Consider the following 18,869-nt stretch of genomic DNA (forward strand, 5'->3'; position numbering starts at 1 on the left):
ATTAGAACTTTGAAAACATTGGCTAGTTGGGGACCAAGGACCGGGCACAGGTTCCTTCCAAGCAGGGCAAAACAATAACAACAACCACCACCAAAGATTTAATGAAAACAAAGTTTGATGTGAAAGGGAAGAGTATAGTCAGTTGTACAATTATGAATGGTTTTTTATTATAAAGCTCATCACAAATTTCCCATTTAGTGTTCACTGGCCCACATTTTCAAACAAAATGATGATATTACAGGACATTAAAAAAAACCTTATTTTGCATCCTAACAGGGGTGTGTTCCAGCTCTGCTAGTATATTTAAGCATCTTGGGGACAGCTCCCAAGCTTTCCTATGTCCTTACTGTATCATTGTTGTAAAAAACAGACACACACACACACACACACACACACACACACACACACACACACACTTTGTAACATACATGAGTCACATTTCCAGAAAAGGCGTATGTTTGGTCAGGTGTACACTAAGACTCCTGTCAGGCTATCTTTTCAGTGCTGCCCCTGCTATGGCAAAGCCGTTGGGAGAACTTTATGCTCTGACTACAAGTCATCACCTCGGCATGATGTTCCTCATTCTGCTGTAGGACTTCTATGCAGAGCTCTGCGAGGTGAAGAACCTCTTCCAGCTTCCTGGCAGGAGTTGCCTGGTTCATGGTCTCTGTATTAAAAAAAAATCATAATGTTACCTTGAAAATACAAAGCCAGACATGTCCTAAGACGTAATGACAATCAGAGCATGGAAACAGCACAAGGGAGCACACTTGTGAGAGATAAGGGATGCAAGGAGCACAATTGAATACATTGTCTTTACAAAGCCAGCTCACCAGATTGCAGAAAACATTTCACCCACAAAGCAATCACAGATCTGCAAGTGCTTTGCCATTTAGTACACAAGAACTAACAGGTGCAATAGCACATTAGATGCTCAACTTTTGCAACAAACAAGTTCTGATTCTGCTCAAGGTCGGAAACACAAAGAGAGCAGATAGCACAGTCTTTTCCTCCCGCCTGCATTGTGTTACCAATACAATACAGTTCTCACCAGATGAGTCATGCCTGGCATTAGCAAGCCCCAGGGTTTTTGTTGCTATCTGAATTCTCAGTTCACGCTGATCTTAACTCCAAGAAGTACAAAGTCACCTAAAGCAACTGTGACAGCCAGCAATTAACTGATTTCATCCTCTGTGTGCCTGCTGCCATCCTAGCCCACATCCAACCGTGGGGGCAGCAGGCTAGGGAAGGGCAGAAGCCTTCTTTGAATTTGAAGGTTCCTTTAGCATTAAGCTAAATTGGTGCAAAAGGACAGGATGCAATAAGGTTAAGTGCAGCTACCAGAAACTCAGTAAAAGAGAAGGCAAAATAGCTTATTTCAAAGACACGACACACTTGCAGAAATCAGAGGCACCCTGTGTGACACAAATACCTCAAAACCGTATCAACAGCTTTCACTAGACACCTTTAAGACAAACCTGCCTCAGTCCCTTTTGTGTTGCTACCTGACACAGGGTACTTTATAAAGAGGTTCCTTTTGTTCACTTTGGTCAGCTGAAAGTCCAAGTTTGGGTGTTCCACCTGTTTGGTCTCTGAGCATATTACACCATGATAGGGAAGAAGGGGAAAGGAAAATGGACATACGCACAAAGGAGGGTGTATGTAGGATCTTCTTACTGTGCCACAACCCACTCTTTGAAGAACAACCCCTAAAAACTGGCTCTGAAAGGACAGCATTAGTGGTGGTCCTCCTGCTCAGCTATCTCCTCCCAGGCATCACTTCTAAGTTGCCCACCACTCTGGAGAGAGAGGTGCTTGTACATGAGTTTACGGGGAACATATTCAAACTAACCCAAAGCAAATCACAGCAACTCTGCCTCACGTTCCTGGATCTCTCTGTGTGAAGCCTGGGGCACACAGCTTTTTGTAAGGGCCTCTGTAAGGAAAGGGGTCAGATTTTTAGAAAAACTAAGTTCACCCCTTCCTCCCACCTCAGGAGATACATTTCCCTGCAACAGATTTTTCCTCTCAACTTCTTCCCAAATCTCAGCTTCAAATTTGGAAGAGAGGCTTAACATCTCTTTGTCATAAGTCATTCTCAGAGGGCAGACAGCAGCGCAAGGCAACATGCCTTCTGGTTGGTCCTTACTCATTAGACTTTTAATGTGCTCATAAGTCAGACATGGCATGAAGTACACAGAGTTCACCGCTTAAGTTCCCCTGCAATGGAGAGGCACTGCTGGTCTCTGACAGTGATCAAGAGAGCTCAGCGATTCTTTAGGAACATCAGCATGTCAACAGGGAATAGAAGCATATCAGAATGGCAATTAGAGTGAATGTTTTTGTTTGCACTTTGAGATGGGCTCTTGTTAATTAGCCCAGAATGGCAAACTCTGGATCTTCTTGCTTTTCTCAGGTTCTGGGATTACAATGCTTTGCTTCCCAAACAAATGTTACTTTCATTGACTTTCTGGTCTTTTGTCTTTTCTTCATCTCTCCTTTTTAAACATGTCCTGATGTCAAACAATTCAACATCCCAAGACACACCAAAAGGATGTTTAGACAACTATCAGCTCATCCATCTGTTTCAAGATCACTTTAACATTATTCGACAAAGATGAAGTCCAGGTAGCTCCTGACTCAGCACAGCAGCCCATTTCATGTGGAGTCACTTCAAGCTGTTAAATGAGAAAAACAAGAGCCCTCAAAAAAGTATGGAAACCAAGACATATGTGTTACAGGAGATGGGAGGAGAGACTGAAGGGAAGCATGCATGGTCATAGAGGAATAGCATGTGACCTGTCTAAGAAGAGGGTTTTCTAGAGAGAACCGTAGGGCAAGGTTTCTGTGAAAGGAAGGTTGGGCATGATGTGTTCGAATGATGATGGTTCTCTGACAAGTCAGGCACTGCCAAGCAAGGGCTTCCCAAGTATCATCACGTCAATTTTCCTAAAACTTTTAAGCCACTTTTTGAAAACTGTCTCTCACAGGGTGAGAGAGATGAAATGCAAACATATAAAAAGTGATGACGGTAGGACTTGTGCCTCATGTGCTTATACTGTACTAGAGAATGTGTTTGAGAATGGTCCTCTACTACCATGGGATTTAAGACTGGACAACGTTATTGATAGAGGGACCATGCAAGTATGTAGGAGGACCTCAGAAAACGCTGAACTGTAGGAAAATATATTCAGTGGTTGTATGCAACAAGGTGTGTAACTGAGATTCTGAGGGGCCTGTACCCTGAGAAGAGGATAGTGAAATGAAAAGCAGAAGGTACAAGAGACCCTTTCAAGAAGTAATCAATAGATTTTAGTATGTTTACCCTATATTATATGGCTAATATCCACTTACAAGTGAGTATATAACATGTGTGTCTTCCTGCTTCTGGGTTACCTCACTCAGGATGATCTTTTCTAGTTCCATCCATTCGCCTGCAAATTTCATGATTTCCTTGTTTTTTAATTGTTGAGTAGTAGCATGAAGCAGACCTAGAACCCCTGCTCAGATGTAGAAATAGGCAACTCAGTCTCCATGTGGGTTCTCTAGTAAGGGGAGCAGTGGCTGGCTCTTAGATCACTTCCCCCTGGCAGAGCAACCTTGCCAGACCACAGAGGAAGAGGATCCAGGCACTCCAGAGGAGATTTGAAAGGCTAGGGTCAGATAGCAGGGGACTAGGGAAGGGGCATTGGAGAGAAGAGGGAGGAAGGGTGGGACAGGCAGGAGATGAGGGAGGGTGCTATAGCTGGGATACAAAGTGAGTAAATTGCAATAAATAATAAATCAATAAAAAAGAAAAAAAGTAAGCCTAAAATATAAAGCAAAACAAAACAAAAAAGCCAACAATTAAAAAGGCAATCAAAGTCCAGACTAAGTCAACAAAATGCTAAGAAGCACTAAATCAAATAATCTTTAAGCTTCCTTGTAACTTAGAGAATTTATAATGACTAAACCTTTTGGGTTTTAAGGGGAATGGTGGTGGTGCATGCCTTTAATTCCAGTACTTGGGAGGTAGAGGCAGGTGGATCTCTGAGTTCAAGGCCAGTATGGTATATAGCATGAGGTCCAGGAAACTTTTGGGTTTTAGATTCTGAAATATATACATACGTATATATATATATTTTAATTTTTGAAAATATTTATTTTTTTTACAATTCATTTACTTTATACCTTGATTGCATCCCCCTCCTTCATCTCTTCCCAGTCCCATCCTCCCTCCCTCTTCCCCCAAATGCCCCTCCCAAAGCGGGAGTTCTCCCCTACTATCAGATCATAGTCTATCAAGTCTCATCAGGACTGCCTGGATCCTCTTCCTCTGTGATCTGGCAAGGCTGCCCCACCAGAAGGTAGTGATCCAAGAGCAGGCAACTGAGTTTATGTCAGAGTCAGCTCCTGTTCCCTTTATTAGGAAACTCACTTGGAGACCAAGTTGCCTATGGGCTACATCTGAGCAGAGTCTAGGTCCTCTTCATGCACTGTTCTCTGCAGGTACCACTGGGTCCAGATACTTTTGGCTTTGTGGGTCTCCTTGTAGTGCTCCTGTCCCCTTCAGGTCTTTCCAACTCCCTCTTCTTTTATTAGATTCTCTGCACTTTGCCCAAAGTTGGTTATGGGTCTTTGCCTCAGCTTTGATCCTCTGCTGGGTAGAGTCTTAAGAGGACATCTGTGGTAGGCTACCCTCCTATTTCCTCTCTTCTGCCACTTCCAGTGTTATCCTGTTTGCCTTTCTGAATGAGGATTAAGCATCTTCCCTAGGGTCCTACTTGTTGTTTAGCTTCTTTAGGTCTGTAGATTTTAGTATGTTTATCCTATATTATATAGCTAACATATGCTTATAAGTGAGTATATGCCATGAAATTTGCAGGCAAATGGATGGAACTAGAAAAGAGCAGCCTGAGGTAGCCTGGAATGTATTGTTTTAATGTATGTATATACGTATGTGTGTCTATGTACACACATGCAGAATTCAGTTTTTAAAAAGGTTAATAACTACAAAATTCAATCACAGACAAGGAACTTCTACTTCCTATATACTTTAGGGTGCTGTTTTCTGCATCCCCAAAGCCACCCTCTAAGCTAGGGAATCAGGGTCCCTGTTGTTGGGTTCAGAAGGGTTGAAGCCATTTTCTAATGTCATGTAGTTACTGGATGAGATGGAATTAAACCTTACTAAGTGATAAGTCCCAGGCACACAAGCAATGCTACATAGACTTGCAGGTTGGTAAAAGCAGATAGATGGAGGAGAAAAAGGGAGGCGGAGGGAAAGGGTGTGTGTGTGTGAGAATACCACTTACTAGGTGGTTTTGGAGGTTCCTGCCTTTAATCCCATTGGAGGAAGAGGCAGTCTGATTTCTTTGAATCCTAAGGAGCCAGGCCTATACACTAAGACCCTTTCTCAACCACCAATGATTTGGCTTCTTTTTCATTACAAATTCTTTGACTCTGAATCACATGCACATATATACAGTTGTAGTTACGAGTATTCAATAATAGAAAAAAAAATGAGATAATTTATTTTCATTTATGTGTGAATGTGTCCAATCAACTTTTATATTTGATAGTGTCCTAAGGAAAACACTGAAAGCATACTGTGTCCTAGGTGAAACTTAAAACCTGTTTAAACATTTTATTATTCTTCCTAAAGTTTACTGAGAGGAGGGAGACTTTGTCCTTGAACATAATGGCCACTCTTGATACTTTAAATAAGTAGCATTTTTATCAAGCACAATGTGCATACGCCCTCAGTTTTCACCCATTTTGACTACAGCCAAGCAGTTTAATGTACTCCACTGTTAGATAAAAGGTTATCAACAGCTCCATTAGGAATCTGCTGAATATCTGAAACTAGAATTCCTGTTTAAGATGTTTTCTTCCACTCTCTTTGTCATGTTTCTCACACTACAGTTGTTGAGATTCTTGAAGCTTCCCTACAAGTTGTCAGTTGTAATACATTTCAAATTCTGATATTGAAAACAAATACGCCCAAAGCAGAGAGGTTCCCTCATGAATTTCCATGCACTACTCTTGGCTGTGATCTTTCTTCATTCCGGAACATTTTTCATTTTCTGTGATAGCCCTCCTTGGCCCCCTAAAAGCATATTCTTTTCATTATTCCTCTGCATATTTAAGAGGCGCTCCTCCTGGGGAGCATATAGGGAGATGGGAAGCTATGAGCAGACAGACAGACTGCTTTGCTTTGGTATGCTTTACTTAGGATTCAAGACTTCAATGAGCCTGTGGACTCCTAGAATGTGTTCCCTGGCCGTTTCCCTTTGCTGCCTTTTCTTGTCAGAGGGTTCCAAGTGATGGATGAGAAATGATGTTCGTGGTAAAGGGCACCTGGGAAAAAGACCACAGTATGTAGAAATCCGTGATGCTTTTGATGTAAACTTTATTTTAAAATATTTAATTGACAAAATGTAACTATTCCATGTAAACTTTATGATTTGACCTCATCATAATTGATGAGATTTTTATGCATCTTGAACACACGCAATCCTATGAGCTACTTGTTCCATACCATTAACTCTTTAGGTCTTCTTTGCTGCCTCAGGACATTGCTCCTGGGCAATGATGCAGTTGGAAAGCCTAAGTTTCTGTTTGTTTTCTGGCTTCTCCTCTCTACAGGTGAGTGGCCTGGTGGTGCCAGAGTCAAGGGCAGTCATCCTCCAGGGACTCTAAACATTGGCCAATACTCATGGGCCTTCTGACCTCAAGAGGGAAGAAAGGTGGTAAATTAGATACCTTCTTTCCTGTTGATCAAAAGACCCTTCTCCTACCTGCCTGACACTTTAGAACTGTGGGTAGGCTGGATGGTTCTGGGGTTAGCCCTTGAAATTGTTGCTCTAGACGGGGTAAATCTGAAGACTGCCTCAGGAAGGGATGGAAGAGGTTCCTCCAACATGTTCCTAAAAAATGTTCCTAAAACATAGATTTTTTCTTATGGGAGATGACTAAGCAAAGAGAATGAGGCAGCTGATGTTCTCTGCAATCCAAATGATGCTATGGTTCTAGGAGTGCTGACATTCTGATTGCTGATGTCCACAAGTGGAGTATCTTCAGCAGATCTGCTACGCTCTACTCCAGTGCACACCAGAGCCCCTGCAGGGTTTTCTGAAACACAATCACTTGGCATCACCTCCAGAGCATCTGATTTTGCTGTCTTGGTTAAGGCCTGAAAATTTTCATTTTGAAATCATTGCCTGGTAATGATCCTGACGCTATTTTCAGGATCAAATTGTGTGAACTAAAGATGGAGTTAAACACAAAGATACTCTGTATAAAGTCTACTTCCTCCCTTCTCCCTTGCTTGAAATTTAGCTGCATTTTTTTTCTTTTTTAAAAACTATTTTTTTGTTAATTACAATTTATTCATTTTGTATCCAACTGTAGCCTCCTCTCTTGTACCCTCCCAATCCCACTCTTCTTTCCTCTACTCCTACCATGCTCTTCTCAGTCCACTGATAGGTGAGGTCCTCCTCACCTTCCATCTGACCCTAGCCTATCAGATCTTATCAGGACTGGCTGCATTGACCTCCTTTGTGTTCTGGTAAGGCTGCTCCCCCCTCAGGAGAACGTGATCTAACAGCCAGCTACTGAGGTCATGTCAGATACAGTCCCTGTGCTCCTTACTAGAGAACCCACTTGGAGACTGCACTGCCATGGGCTACATCTGTGCAGGGGTTCTAAGTTATCTCCATGCATGGTCCTTGATTGGAGTATGAGTCTCAGAGAAGACCCCTGTGCCCGGAGGGGACAGGAGCTCAACAAGGAGAGCAAGAGAACCAAAAAGTCTTTAAAAAAAACAATCTTTGAAAGTGTGTGTGAGTATGCAGAAGTGTGATACGGTATGTGGGCAAAGGTCAGAGGAAAACTCTGACCTTATTTGAGATGGGCTTTTGTTCACTGGTGCATATTCCGGGCCAAACAGCCTGTGAGTTCCTGAGATTCTCTAGTCTCTGCTTCCCGTATTGCTATAGGAACGCTTGGACTGCAGGTGCACACTACCACAGCATTACACGGGCTACAGAGACCTGAATTCAAGCTCTTATGTCGGTACAGAAAGCATTTTGCCCACTGAGCCATCTCAGACCTCAGGCTACATCTTTCTATAGACCTCGTTTAGGTCAAAAGTGACTTTTTTTTCTTGTAGAGTCTGAATACTGTTTGTATTTCTTCAGAGTTATCATAAAATGCCATCCATATCTGGCCAATTCTGCGTGTGAATGAAGATAATCTGCAGTGATATGACCTCCCCACAGTTGCTTAGAATCCATAAGAATGCTAATGCCTTAATTGTTTGAAAACAGTAAGCCTGTAGCCTCTTACTTCCATGACTCCCTTTGGGACCAGCTCACTTAATGACCCTGTCATTTAAAGCACAGCTCCAGTGAATATTGCTTTAGAATTAGTTTTGCTAATAATACGGTGCCTTGGACTAATTCTTTTATAGTTACTGTCACATTAAGTACTTTATCTAGATTAGGCTTAACAGGAATAAATTCATCTTTAGGTCAACAGCAGACTGTAACAACGAAGGGCACTGGGCACATGTCTCTGACAGCTGGAGAAGACCTAAAGAACAGCAATTGCCATAAGGCAACAGTCTATGGTGGCCCAGGAGTGACAGTTCATAACATGCTAGGTCTAAAAATGGGGTAAAGTCTTTGATTCTAAATGAGATTTCCTTTAGGAAGAATTCTGAGGCATATCTACACTCCCCTCCCCCCCAAAAAAAACCCCTTAAAATAGGGGCTGAAAGATGGCTCAGTGGTTAAGAACACTTGTTGCTCTTACAGACAACCTGAATTTGATTCCCAGCCCCCACATCGTGGTTCACAATCATCTGTGACCCTCAGTGCCAGGCGTGGACTTGGTGTGCACACAGGCATGCAGGCAATATATTCATACGTATAAAGTAGAAGAAAGAAATCCAAAAGTAAGGGATGATAATGATGTAATACGACAACAGAGATGGCTGGCACCCCCACACAAACTGTTTTATCATCTCTTACAAGATGTTGCAGTATGTGACTCATTAGAGCATTAGAGAAAGCCTGTGATTTCAGAGACCAAGCGTGTCGCTAAGTTTTCAGAGAGAAATGAAAGAACACAACTCCAGCAGTGTTCGTGTTTCTGGCTCTGAGAGTTTCCTATACTTCAGAGGTTTTTTTTTTCTTTTTAGAAAAGAAAAAAAAAAATATATATATATATGTGCACACACATGCATGTATGTATACACACACACACACACATATATATATTCATATCACTAATCAGCCCTTTTAGTTTAGTGTTGGCTTTCAGGCTTCTTAGCCATGCTCTGTAAGTAAGGATCCCTTCCTAGTTTCCCAGGCCAGGTTATCTGTGCGTGCTTTGCGCACTTGCAGACTCTGCTGAGAAAGAGGTAGAAAGCTGTCAGTCTGCATTACTCTGATTTGGAAAGAGACTTGCTAATACGTCTAAACTGCTCATGTTAACAAGGTGCTGCAAGGAGCCTCACCGCTCCATGTCACTTGGTTTACCTGTTGACACACGTTAGTAAATAAACAAGGGGTCGCCAATCAGGCGCTTTCAAGTTGTGACCCCAGAGGACGACAGGCTACAGAGCTGCTGGTGAAAGTGGAGACGCGTGTTATTTCATGGTGGCATCCATCTGTGAGTCACATTCTGTACGGAAGTTAAAACAAAAAATGTAATAAAACAGAAGCAACACCAAATCTGTGACACACTGTCAAGTGATCTGAGCAAACTGACATCTTTTCTGAGACCTTCGAGGAAGCAGGTGTTGAATGCTTGTAATGAGACTGTCATGCATCTTCAGAGAAATGAGGAAAGACTGTAGCAGGAGCTTTCAGCTGAGGGAGAGTGCTTGCTGAGAGCACACTGAAGGGACCCCACAGGAATGGTTCTTGTCTGAGGGCAGGGGCTCATGTCCTCAATAAGTATTTTTTACAGAAGATACCTATTTACCAAAGGTTAGTTTTGAGAAGAATGTAATAAGGGACTCAGTAAATTCTAGGCATCCTGATTTATTATTTAGCAGCTTCATCTACTTCTATGTAAAAGGAAAAAAATGAAGGAACTCAAGTGCAATACCCTATATTTTTAAGAAAGTGAAAGAAGGTAGTTTCAAGCTTAGATATAAGACAAATGGAGAGGACTGCCGAAAAAGATAAAAACCATTCCCGGGGTACTGAGAAGTAAGGGGCTAGACTTATGAGGGAGGGCTGAGCAGTTCCTTTATCACACAGATGACCTCATCTCTCTGGAGACCCAGGTTCCCTGCGTCTTTCCAGTCTTCACATGGTAGGCATCTTAATCTTTCCCTATTGATGTGCATCCCACATTTTTTTCAGATCAAGCATGTCAGGCTCCCACATAGATGGACATTTCTGTTTGTCTGGTTGTGGGCTCTCATGTTGGTTTTGTAACTTGCATCTGGCAAGACAGATCCTGGAAGCACTGCTAAAAAAGGTTCAATTAGTTACTCAGAGCTCTTCTCTCTAAATTTAGATTTTAAGGTGGATTTAGAGTTCATAAAATATTATAATTTTGTTGAACAAAAAGTTGAATTACGGATCTGATTCAGATTTTACCTTTAAACGTTATTTTCCTTGATTGTGGCTCATCTTAATATATTTATTTAGGATACTTCCTAATCTAAATCCAATCTCTTGAGTTTCAAATTCTTTCTATTGTTTCATGAAAGTCTGCATTTCATGCTAGGCAAAGTTATTTCCTAGATACCCTTCCCTGGTGGTTACTGATTCAGTTATTTTTGTTTGTATTTTATTGCTAGTTGACTGTTGGTAAAGAACAGAGTTTCTGGAGTGTATTTCATGGACCAGTGGGGAGCATAAGACCTCTCAGAGGCCTAAATATCAAAACCACTTCCATAATTCTAAATTTTAATTTCTGCCTTTGAAACTCTGCTGACATTTATCCCAGTCATGCTGAAGCAATGGGAGAAAAACCTGCTGTCTCCTGAGAGTGACTCATGTCCGTGCTGCTAGGTTTAATTCTCCACCGCCGGAAAGGGTGGAAAGAGGAAACAGTGTCTCCCAGGTACAACAGGGCAGCTGTACAAATGAACTCATGATGCCAGTGACAGCACTCTGAAGACCAGTGCAAGCTCAAGCCAGAATGAGTCCAACACAGGGATGGGTTGGACAGGGAGAGCTACTGTTGAGTCAAGGAACCAACTACTAGCAGAGACAGAGTCCAGTTTTCACTAAGAGCAGCCCCTGGTGAGCTGTTAACACTCAAAGGCCACACATCAAAGAACACATGGGCAGCAGAAATTTAAACTGATTGGCTAAGGCGGGGGGAGGAAGAAGAGGGCATAAAGTTAGGTGGGTGAATCTGGGAGGAGTTGGGTGAGGGGTAAATATGATCGAAACCTCTTGTATGATACACTTCAGGAATTAATCATTAAGTATTGCACAGTATTTGCCAATATTAGAAAGATAAATCACTGAACACCCTATTCCCTGTAAGGATTATATGAAGTGAATACTTACTCCATCAGTTCTAATGGTACATACTGTTTCATTTGTTGTCTCTTATGTTTTCCTCAGGCATCTACTTGTTGGTGCACAAGAGTTCAGCATCTTGGAAGGTATCGAGAATGAGGTTATAGGACAGCCCATGGAGGAGTTTCTTTTAAGGAGTTTGAGGAGGAAGGAACTTGCACTTTTTGACAGGTTTTACCAGCTAACACATCAACAGATTAACAGCTATTTCTTGTTACCACGAATGCACTGGGAGACTCCTGTGCATTCTTTTAATATGTTATATCTAAAACATTATGGCACCTGGGCAATAATCCCCATGAGAATCTGGATGGCAGGGGCGTGCAGGGGTGACTCACCCCATCCATCCATTCTTGTTTTCTATGAACTTCCCACTTTAGAAGAAGAAGAATGTCTTACCATCACACACACTGTGTGCTTGAAAGCTGCCCTTCTGGGAGGTAAGAAGGAAAGGATGGGAAAGGAAGTCAGGGGAGACTATTTGACAGCAGCTGAAGGGGTGTGGAGCTCAGGAGAAGCATTTTTAAAGGGTGATGTCATGCTTATAAATAGAAGAAAAAGATGGAGAAAGAAGACGGAGGTACCATTCAGAGGAGGAGAAGAGTAGCTATATAATGAAGTAGCTATCATCCAAGAAGCTGTAGGTGAAACTGGGATCAGCATTACAGAGCAGTGAACTGGGCCTTGCAGGGGAGAATTCCTTGGGTTTTTATCATGAACAATGTTTCCTTCCCAGGTTAGACTGCCATAGGAACTTGATCTGACATTTAAATGTTATGTGCCTTAGGATAAAACCACCTCCTCTCACATTCTGCAGTATTGTGGGTGTCGACTTTCTGTTTCCCTGTAAACATCCACACCCTTGCCAATCTGGGACTTGTTTAGCACCAGAGGATCAGTGCTGGTAACATTCATTCTGACTTGAGGAGTGGAACACTAAAACCAAAGGGAACATGAAGTGTTTCCAGTAGCCCTGAATGGAGAAGCATACCCCACCGCTGTTCTGGAGCTACCTTCAGAGAAAGCAGGAAGGATTCTGAATGAATGCAGACTTGGAATCAAGGGAATCAATGTCAGGGTACAGAGCCCTCATTTCCCTTTCACACTGCAGAGATGCTAAAAGAGTTGCAAGCCTTGTTCTTTCTGCAGTGGACAAGTGCACATACCGCGTCGTCATCTGACTTCTCACATAGTTATCTGCATGCAAGAAGCAACTGGTCCACGACACAGCAGAGACTTTGGTCTATATTGAGAAACTATACACAAAACACTAAAACCTTGTCAGGCAGGAGCCTTCATTACCTTCATTTGCCACTTCTGCTTAGTAATCCTTGCACCCCCCAAATATAACCTCCAAACATCTTTTAATCCACAGGACTTTATCTGTCTACCTTGTAACAGATTAGTTAGTGGGACACAAATTACATAGCATGAGATATTCTTTACTTAGTGAGTAGCTGGAGAAAAGCTAAGGCAAACAAACACAGGAGGGATCCTTGTTCATTCTAAACCAAAGAAGTAAAAAGCCAGAGTAAATCAGTATTCTGCTTAATTGTAAGCTCAATAGAAAACAGTCAATCTAGGAAGAATGATTAATGATGTTCGATTCAACATAAGGATAAAAGCATATTAATAATAATAGTTAAAATAATAGGGAAAATCATCTTCTTAGGTATTTAAACATGTCATTACCATGTGAAAAAATAACCAAGTATTTTAAAATTCAGTACAAAAATGAGACGTGATGTGATCATTTAGCCAGTGGTCCCAGCAGGTAGGCCAGTGTCTCTACCTCATCTTTACAGCATGTACATGAGTTTCCTTCACTAAAGGCGTTGGGGAACTAAGAACTCAAGAGACTTGGTGTTCTCAAATATGACAGAGAAATTATTATTCAATCTTATTCTTCTAGAGTCAGAGACTGTTGTCTATTGGTATACACATATCAGGGGTAATTTAGAAACAGATTTTACTGTGTGTTCAAAAAGTCAGATGAAATTCTTCAGTTACCTGTTGGTTTCTATTGGGTGATGATTCAGTAGTCGTCAGTTTCATAGATTATTTTCTGCAAAGTGTTGTCATGCTTTGGAGAACATATATATATATGTTATGCTATAATACATAGGTTATTAATCCCTGTGGTGTTCCAGAAAGAATACCTCATATTGTGGCTTACGGTATAAGCGTGCTTCTTAGAGCTGGCCTAAATTTACATGGTTCTTCCACACAGCTTTGGCAAATAGGCTTCTTATGAACCTAAAAATATGGCGGTCCCGATCATGAATGGAACAGAGGAGGACTTCGTGCACATACACACACACACACACACACACACACACATATATATATATATACACACATACACACACATATATAGTCTAGGTCACAAAATGTCAGTACATGGTGACATCTATTTTTAATTCTTAACTTATTTTTTAAATAAGTTATTAAATGAGTTATTTTTTTAAATAAGTTGTGTAGGTAAGTATGTTTGTGGTGTCTGTGTTTGTATGTATGTGTGATAACATCTATAGGATACTAAACAAAGGTAATTTTTAAGCCAGCACATCAAACATTTATGAGAGAAAAATTAAAGTTATTTTATAAATATTAGTAAGAAGTTATTTACTGCTACAGGACACTTTTTTTTTTTTATTTAAACAAAGCATTTACTCTCAACCATGAACTCACTCATTCAAAAGACTACATGTGGTTGTTTGCTGTAGGCTGAAACATTTTTTTTTTCAATGCAGTTTATTCAGGAACATTGAACAATCCTCGGACCCCGAGGAAAGCCAGCCCACAGCTTAAATAGCCTCTGGGTAGCCAACCCAGGCGTGCCACGGGGGCAATGCAGATAGGTCCACATACATGGAAGCAAGCCAGATCCTCGGCCTTAGCCAAATGTGGAGTTGTTCGTGACAGAGAGCACTCACCATCGGGAAGGTGGAAGGCGGAAACCAGCTCCATCTTTAAGGCATAGCATTCCGCAGCTCTCTACAGTTCCCCCTTTTTGTTTTAGACGCATCAGGCAAGAGTAGAGGTCTGATCTCAGATATTAGAAATAAATTGGGACTTTGTACAGATGTTCATTTAGGTGTCATCCACCCAAAGAGCATCAGACCCGCAGGACACTTTTATTAATGGAAGTATTTTGAATATGCATGGTTTCTTGGCACACAGAGCTTAAGCAAAACAGACTTTTATTTATTATTTATCACCATCATTTGACAATGTAGTGCTAAATTAAAATGCCACCCAGATGGCACACACATCCTAATGACGTAAGGACTGCCACAGTGTGACTTCTTTTCTCAAAGAGAGTTAGCACACTGTCTCCTGGGAGAGCATTGCGGTGCCATTCAACTGAAGGTCTGGAAACGAGTACACTGGGGCTTAGACCTGGGAACCTGGCAACGGGAGGCTGAAATGGACCACAAAGCACGAAGTCCTCCTCTGTTCCATCCATGATTGGGACCGCCATATTTTTAGGTTCATAAGAAGCCTATTTGCCAAAGCTGTGTGGAAGAACCATGTAAATTTAGGCCAGCTCTAAGAAGCACGCTTATACCGTAAGCCACAATATGAGGTATTCTTTCTGGAACACCACAGGGATTAATAACCTATGTATTATAGCTATTCCTGTCTGTTAGAAACTCCTTGAACTAGAAAACAAAAGAATTTTTCATCAAAAAATGACATGTAATTTGTAATATCAAGACATCCAATTTAAAAAGAATAATTAGAAAAATGAGGTTTAATGTCATTATGAATTCTAGACCGTAATAAAGATTACTAATAAAGTACTAAAAAATGTCAACCCAGGCAACCAATATTTTATAGCTCCCATGTTAAATAATAATAGCTTTTCTAAAATTTCAAAGGCTCAAAGTGAACTACCGATTTAAATGTAACATCCAGTACCCAAGAAGGAAAGACACTGAAGGAGGTCGTTTGTTTTCATCAATCTTTTGCCACATCCTATAATCCCTTTATTCTACTCACTTGTGCTGCCAATAGACAAGGAAAGAAGAAACCAGGGATCGCAACTGAGCAGCATGGTGGATCATGAGACAGTGGAGACAGGGTGGGTTGCTCTGTGCTGTCGCTACAGCTCTAACCTTTCCCTGTCTGATCCTGTGTGCCTGCCTCTCTCTCCTGCAACAAGGGTTTCTGACTCTGGTTTATTATCTTTAATCCTGTTATTTTTAAGTGGCCAGATTTCACCACATATGTTAATTATTCAATGATTAGTTTGAATCATCGCTCACAAGGCAGCTTGCCAGGGGATAGATGTTCTTTCTGCTCTAAGTAGCCAGGTTACCTGTCTGTGTCCTAAGCTCATTGGTTTACTCAATAAATATTTATTGGGTAGCAAGCATGTGCCCTGCCTGTACTTTACTCTGAACTGGGGATGAGCAGGTTGCTGAAATACAAACCCCTCTCCTCATGTCGCTAACAGGATGGTAAGTAACATGAAGAAGGGTATTGTGTCCTCTGGCTTAGGAAAAGGCTTATGAATACTGAGCATTTTAACATGATGACTGAGATATCTGAGGAAAAATTAACTAAGTGAAAAATGTAATGACAGGAACTTTTTAAGAAGGACAAAGAGAGGGAAGAAAGCACACAAATGGAAGCCCACAGGGAGCTCTAATGGACTATTTACCAGGTTTGTGACTCTAGACAAGTTGTGTAGTAACTTATTTGATTCTCTGAAATAATAATGACAATATGACAAAGTTCTATTGTAAGAGAGAAATGAGGTAATACATATAAATTGCTTAGAAAAGACCTACCACAGAGGTTTTTGGTTTTTTTTTTCCCTATTTGTAATTTTATTTAGAGGGAAAGTTGTGATAAAATAATATTAAGCATTAGCTTTTGTAACACAGCTGGGGTTGTCATAAGATGTTATTATTTGAGTCTGATAATCTTTGAGGCCTACCAGCCACTAGAGACAGACTAGAACATGTTCCTGGGTCTCAGAGACCAGGTGATTTCCTTTCCTTTCCTTTCTTTTCCTTTTCCTTTTCCTTTTCCTTTTCCTTTCCTTTCCTTTCCTTTTTCCTTTCTTTTCCTTTCCTTTCCTTTTTCCTTTCCTTTCCTTTCCTTTTTCCTTTCCTTTCCTTTCCTTTCCTTTCCTTTCTTTTCCTTTCCCTTTCTTTCCTTCTATCCATCCTTTCTTCCTTTCTTTTTTTTTCTTTTGGTTTTCCTTGGCTGTCCTGGACTCCCTTTATAGACTAGGCTGGCCTGGAACTCACAGTGATCTGCCTGCCTCTGCCTCTGCCTCCCTGAGTGCTAGAGTTAAAAGGTGTGCACCACCACACCCAGCTCCATTGGTATAACAAACATGTAGAATTTTTACAATGGTAGTACTTTGTTTTTGAAGTCTTGCTGACTTATATAGAAACCTTTTTTCCTTTTTTGTAAACTTCGAGGACATGAAGAGTGATAGATGACAAAATAGTAAGAAATTTTGGGCAGCACTTTCTCCATTTCTAGGTAGTATAAATATTCAAGAGAATTTTTGCAAGATCCACCAATAGAAAGACAATTAATATTTTCATTTTTATCCACTTTTAAATCACTCACGGTCATTTATCAGGAATCCCTTTACTACTAAATGCAACTAAAGAAATACATATTTCTTAAAAATCTCTCATTGCATCAGAGCATGCTTAAGCTTTCTGTCAATGCACTTATATCAAAGAATATACTTGTATTTTCCTTTATGTAGAAGCATTTAATTTTAACAAAACCATTTTTCTTAAAGCTGCTGAGATACCCATGTGAATGTGGAATGGATAGGAAATAGGAGCGGAGGGAAGGTATGTGGGGTATGTGGGAAAGAATTGTTCCCCTTCCTTCTCTCTTTAACTATGTGGGGCATCTGTATGGTACCTCTGCCCATATGGCCTGACGTGCACTGAGATCTCTTCTTATTCCACAGAAGAAACAAAGCGACAAGGCATAGAGATCAAGCCTAAGTCTTGTCTTAGCTGGATGACTCAAATACTCTATAGAAGTGGGAAAGCACAGTACTCCCAGACCTCTGTTTGTAGGCAAGGCTAAAGACAGTTTTCAGAACAACCATGAAGGTTTAAATGGTATGTTTTAAATATAGTCTTTATCTATCTATCTGTCTGTCTGTCTGTCTATCTATCTATCTATCTAATCATCAATCATAACCATCATTATCATCACCATCATCGTCATCATCATCATTAATCTACCCATTTCTTTTCTGTGTGTGCATATGACGCATATGAGGAAGCCTGCGGACAGCCCGAGGGAGTCTTTCTCTCATTCAACTGTAAGGGTTCTGGAGACTGAACTCAAGTCATCAGCCTTAGCAGAAAGTGTCTTTATTTGCTGAGCCATTCTGCTGGCTTCACAAATATGTTGGAAGAGTTTAAGAACATGGGACTATTGATATTGTGTGGCCTGCCATGAGCAGACATGATAAAGGCCTCACTTTATTTTAACTACTTTTTTGCTCAAGTGAACTCAGTAACTATTGTAGAATGTCTTTTCTTCCCCCTTTTGTGTCTCAGTGTTTTGTACCTGTCACCTTTTAGGACTCAGATTCTGGAAAATATAATATAAAAGCCTTCCGCTCTTTGCCAAGAAATAGAACCCTTAGTAGGATGTGAGTTTAAAAATGAAATAAAAATTTGCCCAGGATACTACAAGTGGCTATGAGGATGGCTACTTGTCTCATGTACAATTGTTTTCAGATGGGAACTAATTGGCTAAAAATTAGAACAATGATTCTTTCATCAGGTTGGGTGCCTAGACACAAGAAGTGCAAAGCAATAAGCATTCTGCCTGCAGGGTCCTGAAGAGAGAATAGGAAGAATGTAAAGAAAATAGTACACACGGTTAAATTAATCACAATTGTGAAAAGGAGATCAAACTAAGTCAACAAACCCAAAAGGAACAAGGCCTTTAACATTTCATAGACTCAGAAATCTACACCCCCTCACCCACACATCTACACCCACCCAGTAAAGACACACGTACACACACTTTCCCAAGGCAGGGATGTCACAGCCTCTGCTCATTCGTTCAAATTTAAGAACTTTTACTTCATAGCAGTTTTGCTTTTTACTCTTATGCTAGTTTTCAGAACTGATAAAGGAAGATGGTTCTCTCTTCTGGTTATGAGACCCTTTCAAGTATTGGTAACCACTTCCAAATAAGATTAGAGTCCATTCTTAACACATAATATGCAGCATTAATATGGCCTCAGGTTTCTTGCCTTGAATCCATATAAAATTACTGCTATCTTTCAGCAAAAATAACATATTTTTTCCTACAAAGCATTAGCAA

At 40.8% G+C, this 18,869-nt stretch overlaps 1 protein-coding gene across 9 annotated transcripts in view; it reads right to left on the bottom strand.

The window, feature by feature from the left end:
* Cadps2 (calcium dependent secretion activator 2) overlaps positions 1–18,869 on the bottom strand; it is a 520,278-nt gene that overhangs the window by 90,785 nt on the left and 410,624 nt on the right. For all 9 annotated transcript variants that reach the window (XM_060374001.1, XM_060374000.1, XM_060374003.1 and 6 more), the window contains one exon: positions 564–667. In XM_060374001.1, coding sequence (XP_060229984.1) covers positions 564–667 — 104 coding nt within the window. The remainder of the gene's footprint in view (positions 1–563; positions 668–18,869) is intronic.

The sequence above is a fragment of the Meriones unguiculatus genome, chromosome 21, assembly GCF_030254825.1.
Source record: "Meriones unguiculatus strain TT.TT164.6M chromosome 21, Bangor_MerUng_6.1, whole genome shotgun sequence".
Lineage (NCBI taxonomy): Eukaryota > Metazoa > Chordata > Mammalia > Rodentia > Muridae > Meriones > Meriones unguiculatus.